Below are 12,422 nucleotides of genomic sequence, written 5' to 3' on the forward strand. Positions count from 1 at the left end.
GCGCTTTCATTTTTGAAACGTCCTGTGTGGGAGGGGCGGGTCTGGGTGCGGCCCGCCGCGTGACTCCTGGGTCGGGGGCCCACGTGGCTGGGGCGGGGACTCGGACGCCCCGGGCGCCGACTGATTACGTAGCGGGCGGGGCCGGAAGTGCCGCTCCCTAGTGGGGGCTGTTCATGGCGGTTCCGGGGTCTCCAGCCTTTTTCCCAGTTGTTCTAAATCAGTCGGAAGCGGAGGCAGCGAAGTTTGAGGTAAGGCTCTGTTGTGTTTAGCGTTCGTCTTTGGCGCAAAGAGGCAACTCGTTGCCAGGAATCGAACGGAATCTGCAGGCTGGAGACAAAGGCCCTTGGGCGGGGGTCCTTCGTTTTGAGCGTTACGGGGGAGATCTTTGAAGACCGGCGGGGGAGTAAGACGAGGGGATGGCCGGGAGGCTGCCCCACCAGAGCAGACTTGGGGGAGGAGTAGGAAGAGGGGTTTCCTTTACCTTAGGCTGAGGGCGGGGCCCAAGGGCTGTTGAAAAATACCGAAGGGTGGGGGTAGTAGCTAGGAGACTAGCCAGAATTCTGAGGCCCGCAGTAACCTGCCAGTGCTTTTGCACTCTTGAAATCACTGAGAACCAAGTGGAGGGTCACGTGTATGGAACCCACATATTTCAAACTCGGGCTTTAACTTACTATTGATTATAGAAAGGTTTGAAGTACTGTAGATGTGACTCTCCAGTTAACCCTGATTGCTGCTTTCCCACAGGTTCTCGCTGGTGTGAAATGACTGAGTACAAACTGGTGGTGGTTGGAGCAGGTGGTGTTGGGAAAAGCGCACTGACAATCCAGCTAATCCAGAACCACTTTGTAGATGAATATGATCCCACCATAGAGGTGAGGCCCAGTGGCAGTGTGCTGACCCTACCTCTGGTTTTTGGCTCACCCTTACCCATATCCTTTAGCTTGCTGTTTAGCTAAAGGAATAATCAGGAGACAGAAGTAAAAGTTATTTTGGGTACTGCGTTCAGCAATACAATAAAGCTTTCCATGTTTGTGGAGAAGAGTTCATTTTTATTAGCTGTTAGACTTTTTCTAAAAACTTGACAATTTAGTAGTTTAGTAAACTGTTGCATACTCGTTGAACTCCTATATGACAGCTCTATTAAAAAGAAACCGGCGGTGGGAAGAGTGACTGAGTAATAGGATGGAGATAAAGGATTCAGAGATCTAGATAGTCTGCAATTTTCATTAAAAGTTGAAGCAGCTGAGACTGGGCTGGAGTAAGAAAGAACATGAGATTTTGAGTCACTACCTAGATTTTTTTCAGTCCTTGTTGGCAGTTTATTTAGTTATGTTATATTGAACAAAACACTTAAACTCTCTGAGCCTCATTTTCTTCGTCTATTCAATTACTATAAACATGTCCTGCCTATCACACACAGGGATGTTGAGAAAAATCAGTATGTTTACATTTTTTGTGAGTCCACGTTCTAGATTGGCTTGAATAAATGGCATCTAAGGTCCTTTAAAAAAGTTGTGTAATTTTATTCAATTTAGAAATGTCTGACTAGAGATTTTTTATTTTAATCCACATCCTGGTCTTTCTACCCTCCCACCACCAGCTGCTGAGTGTTTAATGGAAGCTAACATAGCCATTATTAAAAATTAGTAAGTCCTTGGCAAAATTTTATTTAAGCTAAACAGCTTTAGTGTTAATAGTTAGAACCTTTTAATATTTTTCTGAGTTTTAGTTATTGAAGGGTAACATACATACAGTAAAATTCACAAGTATATCTACAGCCTAGTGACTTAAAATTTGTATTTTAAATACCAAATTTTCCATAATCACCACTCAGAAATATAGACCGTTTCCAATACTCCAGAGAGTTCTCCCATGTCCCTTTCCAGTCAGTAAACCCCCACACTGCCAGGAAATAACCACTTCTCTCTGACTTCTATTAACCTAAGTTAGTTTGACTCAAACCTACCTTATAATTTTAATTTTGCTCATTTCCTCGAACACTCGTACACTTAACCATATTTCATACTTCAGGCCAGTTTTGGCAATGTGAAGTCTATGTTAATTTGAAAGTATATTATAGTCCCACGATGAAGTTGAGAGGCACTGATCAATGAACTGGGAAACCAGCTCGCATTTGTTTCTGGAGCTAGATCTTTACCAGGTGTGATGGGTTGTTTTCTTTGAACTGAATTCCCAAAATGTAAGTATCAAAATACAAGTAAAATTTTTGCCTCAGAGGCAAATTGAAACCATGTATATATTCTATGCATGTCTGTCTTTCTAAGGAATTATAACTATATACAGTAAAACCTTGGTTTGTGAGGTTAATTCGTTCCAGAAACATGCTTGTGATCCAAAGCACTTGTGTATCAAAATGAATTTCAAGAACCATTAACCAAGTTGTGATCATGTGACAGTCGGCATCACATATTGCAAGACGTTGCTAGTTAATAAACTTAAAATTTAGTATAAATGTTTGCTCGTCTTGCAGAACACTCACAGAACAAGTTACTTGCAATCCAGGGTTTTACTGCACCTTGTTTGGAACCTTTAGGAATTTGATTCCGGAATATTTTCCAAAGGTAAAAATCCACTATGATAAGAAAAATATTTTGGTGTTATAATTTTGTCTGAAATGAAAAGTATTTGTGTGTTTAGTTATAAACACAAATGATACTGTGTCCAAGGCCTGGTATAACTGGTGGAAGTATGTTTAGAATTTAAATGTACAATAAACAAGAAAAGTCCAGTTTATACCTTGGTAAAATAACACCTTGAATGCTAATCTCTAGTCTAACTGCTATATAGCTGTCTTTTGAATTACCAAACTTTTTTCATCTTTTCCAAGAACAGAGTGACCACATTTTCCTTTCTGTAGGCTTTTTTCTTAGGGTGACATTAAGTACGTTCTATTTGTGATTATACATTAGGAGTTTGAGGGACAGAGAGATGGAAATAAACTTAGGAAGGAGCTTATCTAACTTTGGCAATAGCATTGCGTACCCTGTGGTTTCTAATAAAAATGAAATCTTCCTCTCTCCCTGCTGTCTCCCACCCTTCGCACCCCAGGATTCTTACCGAAAACAGGTGGTTATAGACGGTGAAACCTGTCTGTTGGACATACTGGATACAGCTGGTCAAGAAGAGTACAGTGCCATGAGAGACCAATACATGAGGACAGGCGAAGGCTTCCTCTGTGTATTTGCCATCAACAATAGCAAATCATTTGCAGATATTAACCTTTACAGGTACTAGGAGCATTATTTACTCTGAAAGGATGATTGATAAGTGTGTTCTGAAGCTTTGTGAGGGGATGAGGATACCATACTAGGAAAGATAGCATCTTTAATTATGAAGAGAGTTGGTTTTAGATTGTTTAACATTGAGGATCTGGGGTTACAACTGGAAGTTAATATTGTGACATATTTTATATAATGCACTATGGCTGGAATGTGTGATAATACTTAAATGAAGCTTCCTAATGGGATGATGCAGGACCACAGGTGGTGTTAGAGATCCCACAGGAATTTCAGAGACGAAAACACCTCTGAGAAGCAGGCGTCAGTATGTGACAGAAGATAGAAAATGGTAGGAAGAAATGAACAGGCAGTAAAGAGAGATGAAAGGTGGTCTTTCTCAATAGAACCATAAAGTTTCAAAGCTCAGTCAGACCATAAAAAATTCTGGCACAACATTCTTTTTTTTTTCCAAGTATGTGAAGTATTATTTTTTTATTTTTTTATTTTTTTTAAGGTGGCAATCTTTTTTTTTTTTTTTTTTTTTTTAAATATATGAAATTTACTGTCAAATTGGTTTCCATACAACACACAGTGCTCATCCCAAAAGGTCTGGCACAACATTCTTGTTTTACAGAATCAGAAATCGAGTTCAGAAGGTGTTTTGTTAGGTTTTTAGAGTCATGGTTGTTATTAGTAGCAGAGCGGGACCAAAAACCCAGGGCTCCTTTTTCTTAGCTCCATGTTCTTTGAGCAGAGTAATAGAACAGGTTGAAACTTGGCTCCATCATCCATTAGCCATGGGACTTCGGGGCAAACTACCAAATGGCTGTGATGCAGTTTCCTTATCTATAATATGGAGGTAATAGTACCTACCAAGAATTGTTTGGAAAATTAAACAAGATAATATAACATGTTAATCGCCCAGAAAAGTGCCTAGCACAGAGTCAATGTGAGTGTCCTTCCTACAGCCTACAGGCATATTATACTCCATCCATTGAAGATGTCTGCTCATGGAAACAAACTAGTCCAGAAAAGTCACTCAGTAGGGAGAGTGGTTCATTGGTTCGTTCTTTCTTTCTTTCTTTCTTTCTTTCTTTCTTTCTTTCTTTCTTTCTTTCTTTCTTTCTGTCTTTCTTTCTGTCTTTCTGTCTTCTGTCTTCTTTCTTCTTTCTTCTTTCCTTTTCTTTCTTTCGTCTCTCCCTCTCTCTTTCTCTCTTCCTCCTTACTTTTTTCTTCCTTCCTTCTTTCTTTCCTTCCTTCCTTCCTTCCTTCCTTCCTTCCTTCCTTCCTTCCTTCCTTCCTTCCTTCCTCCTTCTCTCTTCTTTCTTTCTTTCTTTCTTTCTTTCTTTCTTTCTTTCTTTCTTTCTTTCTTTCTTTCTTTCTTTCTTCCTCTTCTAGAGAGTGGGAGGAGGGGAGGGGCAGAGGGAGAGAAAGTGAATCTCAAGCAGGCTCCACCCCCAGCACAAAGCCCCAATGCAGGGCTTAGTCTCAGAACCGTGAGATCATGACCTGAGCGAAATCAGGAGTCAAGACACTTAACCAACTGAGCCACACAGACACCCCAGAAACAAACTAGTCCAAAACTGACTTCAGTGGGGTTTTTTCTGCTTAAACCTGCTCTGCTTTCCATTTGCTGTCTGGAAATAATAGCAATGCATAAGAAAATGTCCAGTACTTGGCAGGTACCTAATGTTGAATTTCTAGAAGTCATTTTTCCTCTTAGGCTGTCTTGTCTTATATTATCCTTTAAAATAGGCTACTGCCGTTACTCCAAAGGTCGGTTCTGCAGATAGCCAGTGTAATGAATTTTAGGTGCATGATTGTGTGTGTACCCAAGGGTAGAGTCTGGAGTAGTGCTGTGCAGTATGGTAGCTACAACCTTACGTGATTATTTCAGTCAATTACAGTTAAATATAATTGAAAGCTCAGTTCCTTGACCACATAACAACTGACTTCTTAAGTGTTCAACAGCTACATATGACTAGTGGATATAGTTGGACAGCACAGATAGAGAATATTTCCATCATCATGAAAAGTTCTGTTGGACAGTATTGGTCAAGAGAAGCTAGAGCAGTAGTTTCCAAACTGCTGTGTGGTATGTCTTACATGTCACCGAAAGGAGTGCTGTAAGTTGGGAGTTCCCAGATCCTTTAGTTCCCCTTTAAGAAGAGCACTTCTGGTGTTTTCTATTTTATATCTTGGACTTCCAGCGATAGTATCGTTTGAAGAAAATGTTTGGACATTACCCATCTAGAGAAGTGGATAGACTGTCTTTCATTAAACACTGTCACTCTCAAGGAAACTTCAAAAAGTTTTTTATTTTGAGGCAGTAAGCTTTACTTTTTATACTTTAGATCTTAATCTAGAGTATGATTTCAGGTTGCCAATTAAATCCAGAGCCAAGCTCTTTGGAGAATCAGGGAGCCTAACCGGGGTATGCGTCAAGGTAGAATAGCCATCCATTTCCACTAGAAGGTGAACCAGTACTTGGCTGCCTTATGGCTGCTGCATCAAGTCTAAACCAGTCCACTGTTGTGCATGGTTTTTTATAATTAAACCAAAAGACCATTAGGCATCATCTTTTATAATCCATGGGAGGGAAAAAGTGAAACTCCATACTAGATCAATACTAGAAGCTAACAGGCCTAGATAAAATTGGTTAGATTCTTTTTCCATCTGTTCATTTCTTCCTAAAAACTTACTCTTAGGTAATGATGATATGTTCCTTTTTTTTTTTCTTAGGGAACAGATTAAGCGAGTAAAAGACTCCGATGATGTACCTATGGTGCTAGTAGGAAACAAGTGTGATTTGCCAACAAGGACCGTCGACACAAAACAAGCCCATGAACTGGCCAAGAGTTATGGGATTCCATTCATTGAAACCTCAGCCAAGACCAGACAGGTACAGCAGAGCTTTGAACACCTGGCAAGCATTCATTTAAGGCAGAAAAATTTGATTACTAGAGATAATGATCTGCATTCTTTGTTGTTGTGGAATTTTTTGTATTTTATTTTTTTTAATCCTTCGTTTAAACCCCATATGAACCGATTAATATCTTGGTGTGGCATTTTAGCCTCACGTTAATATGCACAAATATTACTAAAATGAAGACCCTTGATTAAAATTAGTTACAAACATTAGACCTTCCGCCATCAACACCAGCCAGTATTTAGGGATTTTGCTCTCCTGAATGGAATCTTTAGATCTGGTCGTTCTCTATGTCCCACGTTACCCATTTTCCTGTGCTTGAGTATAATTTTTCAAAATTTGCCATTTGTATATATCAGTCTGTTGATGTAATTCAATAAAAATGCTAAATTTGGTGTCCCCAAGAAGTACAAATGAGATAGTTCACACCTTGGATCGTGTCTATTAAGCCGTCTTTATCATTCTCTTTTACAGGGTGTTGAAGATGCCTTTTACACACTGGTAAGAGAAATACGTCAGTACCGAATGAAGAAACTCAACAGCAGTGATGATGGGACTCAAGGTTGTATGGGGTTACCGTGTGTGGTGATGTAACAAGGTGAGCATGCGGTCTCTTGGCGTCATAATCATAAATTTTATTATTTAGCATCAGGCAGTTTGGAGGAGATTGCTGTTATTTTTTCTGTGTTGCTATTTGAGAGTTTCTACTTGCTCACAGCTGTAAAATATTTTCCTTATGGCACCCTTTCTGAGAGTACTTTTAAAGCATTTAAGTATTTTATAGACATCATTACACTTTCAATAACAGTAGAAACCAGCAGATATTATTATGAAATGTATGCCTACCATACCATATTCTTGCACTGATTAGGAATTGGAAGAATCACTACATCAAAACTAGATTATAGGGGCGCCTGGGTGGCTCAGTCGGTTAAGCGGCCGACTTCGGCTCAGGTCACGATCTCGCGGTCCGTGGGTTCGAACCCCGCGTCGGGCTCTGGGCTGACAGCTCGGAGCCTGGAACCTGCTTCTGATTCTGTGTCTCCCGCTCTCTCTGACCCTCCCCCGTTCATGCTCTGTCTCTCTCTGTCTCAAAAATAAATAAATGTTAAAAAAAAAAAAATTAAAAAAAAAAAAAAAAACTAGATTATAATGACATGGTGTGTGTTCTTTTCTTATAGATACTTTTAAAGTTCTAGCATCAGAAAAGAGCCACTGTCAAGGTATGACAAGCTTGGAAGCGAACGTATTATCGTTGATGTTGATTTCTTAACCATGTTTTTCTCATAATCTCCATGTGCCATTTATACAGATTCTGTCTTTATTTTAGCTGCACTGACACCCTGGTCCTGACTTCCCTGGAGGAGAAGTGTTCCTGTTGCTATCTTCAGTTTCACAAAGAAGCTCCTGCTATTTCCCCAACTCTCCGTAGATCAGTACATTATTCTCTGTTTGAGAAGTTCTCCGAATAACTACCTCCTCACTTGGTTGTCTGACCAGAGAAATGAACCTCTTGTTACTCCCCACTGTTTTTCCACCCTGGTTCTCCCCCAGCACATATAAACAAACCTCCCAGGTTTTTCATCTGAAAGTAATTCATTCATGCTCTGAAACAGAGAACCAAACTGTAGACATGAAATTCTGTAGGAAACAATGTCTTGAGCTCTAAAGTAGCAACTGCTGGTGACTTTTTTTTTTCCTTTTTACTGTTGAACTTGGAACTATGTTGGTTTTTGGAGAAATGTCGTAAGTTACTGTTTTGCTGAGTATATAGTTAAGTTTACCATTCGGTTTGTTTGTAATGTTATTGGCTATACTCTATACCTGGCATCTGCTCTGCATTCATAAATACAAAAGTGAATTCTGACTTTTGAGTCTATCCTAGTGTTCTCAACTTCCACATAATTAAATCTAACTTTTGCAGCAAAGTGCCTTTTTCCTAGAAGTGGTTTGTAGATTTGCTTTATAATACTTTGGTGGAATAGATGTCTCAGAAACCATTATACGTGAAAATGAATGTCTGAGATACGTCTATGATCTGTCTACCTTTGAGGGAAAGATATACCGACATAATAGCAGATGCCGTGTCTTATGTGTATGAAGTTGGATTTCCAGAGACCTGATTTGGGTCTCTTCCAAGAGAAAGATGAAACTGGAAACAATTATGAATAACTTCACTTAATTTTTACCTAATCTCTACTTCGGGGCGGGGGGGGGCAGGGAGTAGGTTACCACTTACAAAATATATGCAATTTGTTTCTTCTAGCTTACTGATAATGAACTTCCATTCATATTTAAATTTAGGTCATATCCTAAAGCTTTACATTTGCAGGTGTTCGAAATTGTAAGTTTAATGCAGTTTTATTTAATAGCTATGATCAATGATTTTCAAGCCTCAGATGTATTAACGGACACATTTTCACTACCTATCATGATATTTTAAGGATGTATATTATAATTGCCCTCCTTCCCCTTCTCATCCCGCCACAATGGCGGCTTGGTTATTTCAGTTGAGTACAGCAAGGTGCTAATAGACCAGGGTCAGGGTTTCAAAACTTGAGCAAGCCGGTTAGCATTGCAGAGAGAGAAATTCTTCCACATTTGCTCACTGCACCAGTAAACTCCAGCTAGTAGTTTTGCCAGATGCACACTATTAGTCCTGCAAGGAAAGAAGAGGTCAGTTAGCACAGATCCTTTACCATGACTGGAAAAACCTGCCGTCTTGAGGAGGGTCAGCTTAGAAATTTTTATAAATAAAATCTGTAGACCATTTTAAGCCATGTGAAACTCTGAATTAAACCAATAGTTTTTCTCATTATTTTGAGAATGAGGATGCCTCAGATCAAAATTTTTAAAAGTTTCTTTCTTCATGATGTCCTTTGAAGGGTTTAAAACCAGATGTTGATGAATTCGTCTGTGTATACCAGATAATAAGCTGATGGAGTTTGCTCAGAAGAGAAGTAGCCTTTCTATAGAAATTGCTGTTTGAGAAGGGAGTGGGAAGTAGAACTAATTGTTAGTTATGAGGGTTTGGAGGTACGGCGTTTGCATTTGCAGATAATTTCCTGGTAACTCCAATGAAAAGGAGACTTGGATAACTTTTGATGAGAGATTAGTTCCCAGATGGCCACTTCCTGTTCTGGTCTCTTCTGGTGTGTACGTACTGAGGTCCTCTATCTTCTCAAACGAGCTTTCATTTAAGGAGACTCCACACTGTCTCTAAATGGATTTAGAAGAGGGCAAGAACCTGCACTGTGCCCAGAGCGAACAAGCCCAGAGAGTTGTGTTCCTTAGTGTTAACTTTGAGAGCTTTCACATACTGTCAACAGCTGTAAATAGAAACTCCCGCTGCTGGGTTTCTGCTCCTTTTGGAACATTGCCGTGTGACTTTCTTGAGGCTAGAGGGAGTCTTATCACCTCAGCTGTCATTGTCTTCCACCTCTTCCTCCTCTTCTCATCTGTGTGACTGACAGTATGACCCTTTTTGTAATATCAAATTTAGGGAAAAAGATACTCATTTTTGCCCTTATATGTATGTACCTTACAGTTTTTTCAAGTGTGTCCTAAGCACAGAATTATCTAAATGGGGCCAAAATTCAGACTTGAAAATGTTCTTTTAATAGCTTGTTAAGAAGTTACACATAGGTGTGAATTTTGGCACGATAGAGTGACAGACTTACAGTTAAATGCTGAGTAACTTCAGTTGGTGTGAAGTAAAGTGTGGTTGTTTAGAATTTGTTTGTAATTGCTGAAAACAGTTCTAGTTTACCTCAGAATCTGAAAAGTCTCTTCCCCCAAGTTAAGTGCCTGGCCAGCTGTCATGAATTACATACTACTTTATGTGTGTTTGTGTTTCAAGGGTTGCACACCCAAGAGTGTGAAAATAAGATGTTCTGTGTAAAGGCCACCATGCCTAGTCTGTAAATGAAACTGTTAAGTGCTGTATTTGCTCCAGCAGCTTACTCTAGAATGTTACTTGGTAATATAATATCATACTTCTTACAGTTTTCACTTTAGTGTAATAGGTAAAGTTATTCTCAGTATGTCTTTTAGCAGGCCCATGTTTAGTCTTTCATCATCCCTTAAACTGCTGTGAATTTTTTGTCTGACTTGAAAGCAAGGATGGAGAAACACTTTGAAGAGATATTTTCGTTTTTTCCCATTCCAGAATTTGTGAGCATGGTCATATTTTGCTTTTACATTTACAGTCATGAACTCTCAAGCTGGCAGCTACAACCAAGAACCAAAAAATGGTGCATTCTGCTTCTTGTAATTCATCTCTGCTAATAAATTATAAGAAGCAAGGATAATTAATTAGGGAAAATATTTTATTTAGGTGGTTTCTGTAAGCAAGAGACTATAATTCTTGTACATTATTTTTCATCTTCGCTGTTTCTTTAAGCAGTGTAATGTGCCACAAAATTATTTTTAAGGTGTTTCCTGTTAGGAATTGTTTTAAACGTGTTCTCATTATCAGAATAGTTGTAGATATGTTTCAGAATACAACTGGTGATTTTTAAAGGCCTGAGTACTGACCTAAGAAGCAACTGGATGAATTCTACTCTGGAGGGAAGGGAGGATCTCAGTGAAAGTTGTATGACTTTTATATTTCTGTGCCATCAGATATAGGTAAAAATACCAATTGTGCAATTCTGTTGTTTAAACAGAACTATTGGCCTCTTTGGTCCTAAATTAAGGGGCTGATACTTTAAGTTGACTATTTTATTGTAAATTAATCCATCCTAATTTTTAAAAATTTGGTTGAATGTTTTTCTTGTTAAATGTTTAAAAAATAAAAACTGGAAGTTCTTTGCTTAGTCATAATTCTTTTTTCTACTGAAGTGCCTTTTCTTGAAAGTTAATATTCATTTTAGACTTGGTTTTTTTGTTTGTTTTTTTAAATAAGTTTTATTTTTATTTATTTTGAGAGAGAGAGAGAGCACGGGAGGGGCAGAGAGAGAGGGAGACAGAATACCAAGCAGTCTGCCCTGTCCTCCCAGAGCCCTAAGGCTCGAACTCATGAACTGGTGAGATCATGACCTCAACCAAAATTGAGAGTCAGATGCTTAATTGAGCCACCCAGGCGCCCCTAATTGTAGATTTTTGGATGTGACATTTGGACAGTGTTTGAACATCTGAGTTCCTCATTTTATCTCCGTGTAAAATATGTCAAAGCCTGCTTTTAAACTCTTACCTTGGGGGTGATTCATAGCCATAATCCATAGCTATATGTCAAATTCTAACATAATATAAAGTGTTTGAAACTATCTTTGGAAATATTTTTTCCTGTTTTCACATTTACTGCACAGTCTATCTACCAACCTTGGTATCATTAGAACATAGTTCTAGGAGCCAAAGAACATGGGTTCCAACTATAATTTTGCTACTCTGGCCCATACATAGTTTGTTCATTTGCAAAATAGGAAAGTTGAATTAGCATGTTTCAGGTTTCCCAACCCTAATTAAGGAGATACAGTTCTAAAAAAACCCAAACAAAAACTTCACACCTAGAATTTTTCACCTAACACTGAAATACTGTGATCATGAGGATCTTGGCTTATTCTACCAAAGACATCATTTTTCCTTTCACTTTTTCTTCAAAAGGGGGCAAAGAGGGATATTGATATTTGGCTGAATTAAACTTGAGAAAAGCAAATTTAAATGACAAAATATGTTTCTAGATAGGACTACTAGGACATATAAACATTTTAGAATATAAAATATAAGTGAAAAAAATTATGGGCTTTGTGTATCTAAAGCATTTGCACCTAAAATTGATCCCCTATGCCTACCATCATTTGTTGTTTGCTAATATTGGACCCGGTGGTAACTGAGAAAAGAATGTAGAAGAGATGTTTTCTGGATTCTGCTGATGGCTGCTAATTCTGTTTGGTAATATGAAGCTACAAAGAGACAAATGGTGAAAAAGCGTAAGAAGCTTGTTTCTTTGAAATATGTGGAGACTTCCCACGCATCTCCATGCTGTTAGGATTTCTGCCTTAGAGCAAGCAATACTGAAGGTTATTAAAAGGACAACATAGTTACATGAGTTATTTATATCCATAGATACATGTAAAGGGGCCAAGAGGCCATGCTAGTGATCACTTTGCAAAACTAAGACATTTCAGAGAGTATCCAACTCCTGTCATGACCCGAGGCCTAGGATCAATGTCCAGTATCCAAGTGGGAAGAATATGCTTTGTATTGCTTTAAAGTTGACTCTGGGCAATGAAATGGGGTCTGGAAAAGAAAAC

The 12,422-nt window shown here is 38.7% G+C and overlaps 1 protein-coding gene across 1 annotated transcript; it reads left to right on the forward strand.

Annotated features, from left to right (window-relative positions):
- Positions 1 to 95: 95 nt before the first annotated feature.
- Positions 96 to 10,977, forward strand: NRAS (NRAS proto-oncogene, GTPase). Its single transcript, XM_058716127.1, has 7 exons — positions 96 to 248; positions 745 to 872; positions 3,070 to 3,248; positions 5,982 to 6,141; positions 6,643 to 6,766; positions 7,350 to 7,391; positions 7,499 to 10,977. The coding sequence occupies exons 2-5, from the start codon at positions 762 to 764 to the stop codon at positions 6,760 to 6,762; spliced, it is 570 nt and encodes a 189-aa protein (XP_058572110.1). The 5' UTR covers positions 96 to 248; positions 745 to 761; the 3' UTR covers positions 6,763 to 6,766; positions 7,350 to 7,391; positions 7,499 to 10,977.
- Positions 10,978 to 12,422: the final 1,445 nt, after the last annotated feature.

Source organism: Neofelis nebulosa, chromosome 2, assembly GCF_028018385.1.
Source record: "Neofelis nebulosa isolate mNeoNeb1 chromosome 2, mNeoNeb1.pri, whole genome shotgun sequence".
Taxonomy (NCBI): domain Eukaryota; kingdom Metazoa; phylum Chordata; class Mammalia; order Carnivora; family Felidae; genus Neofelis; species Neofelis nebulosa.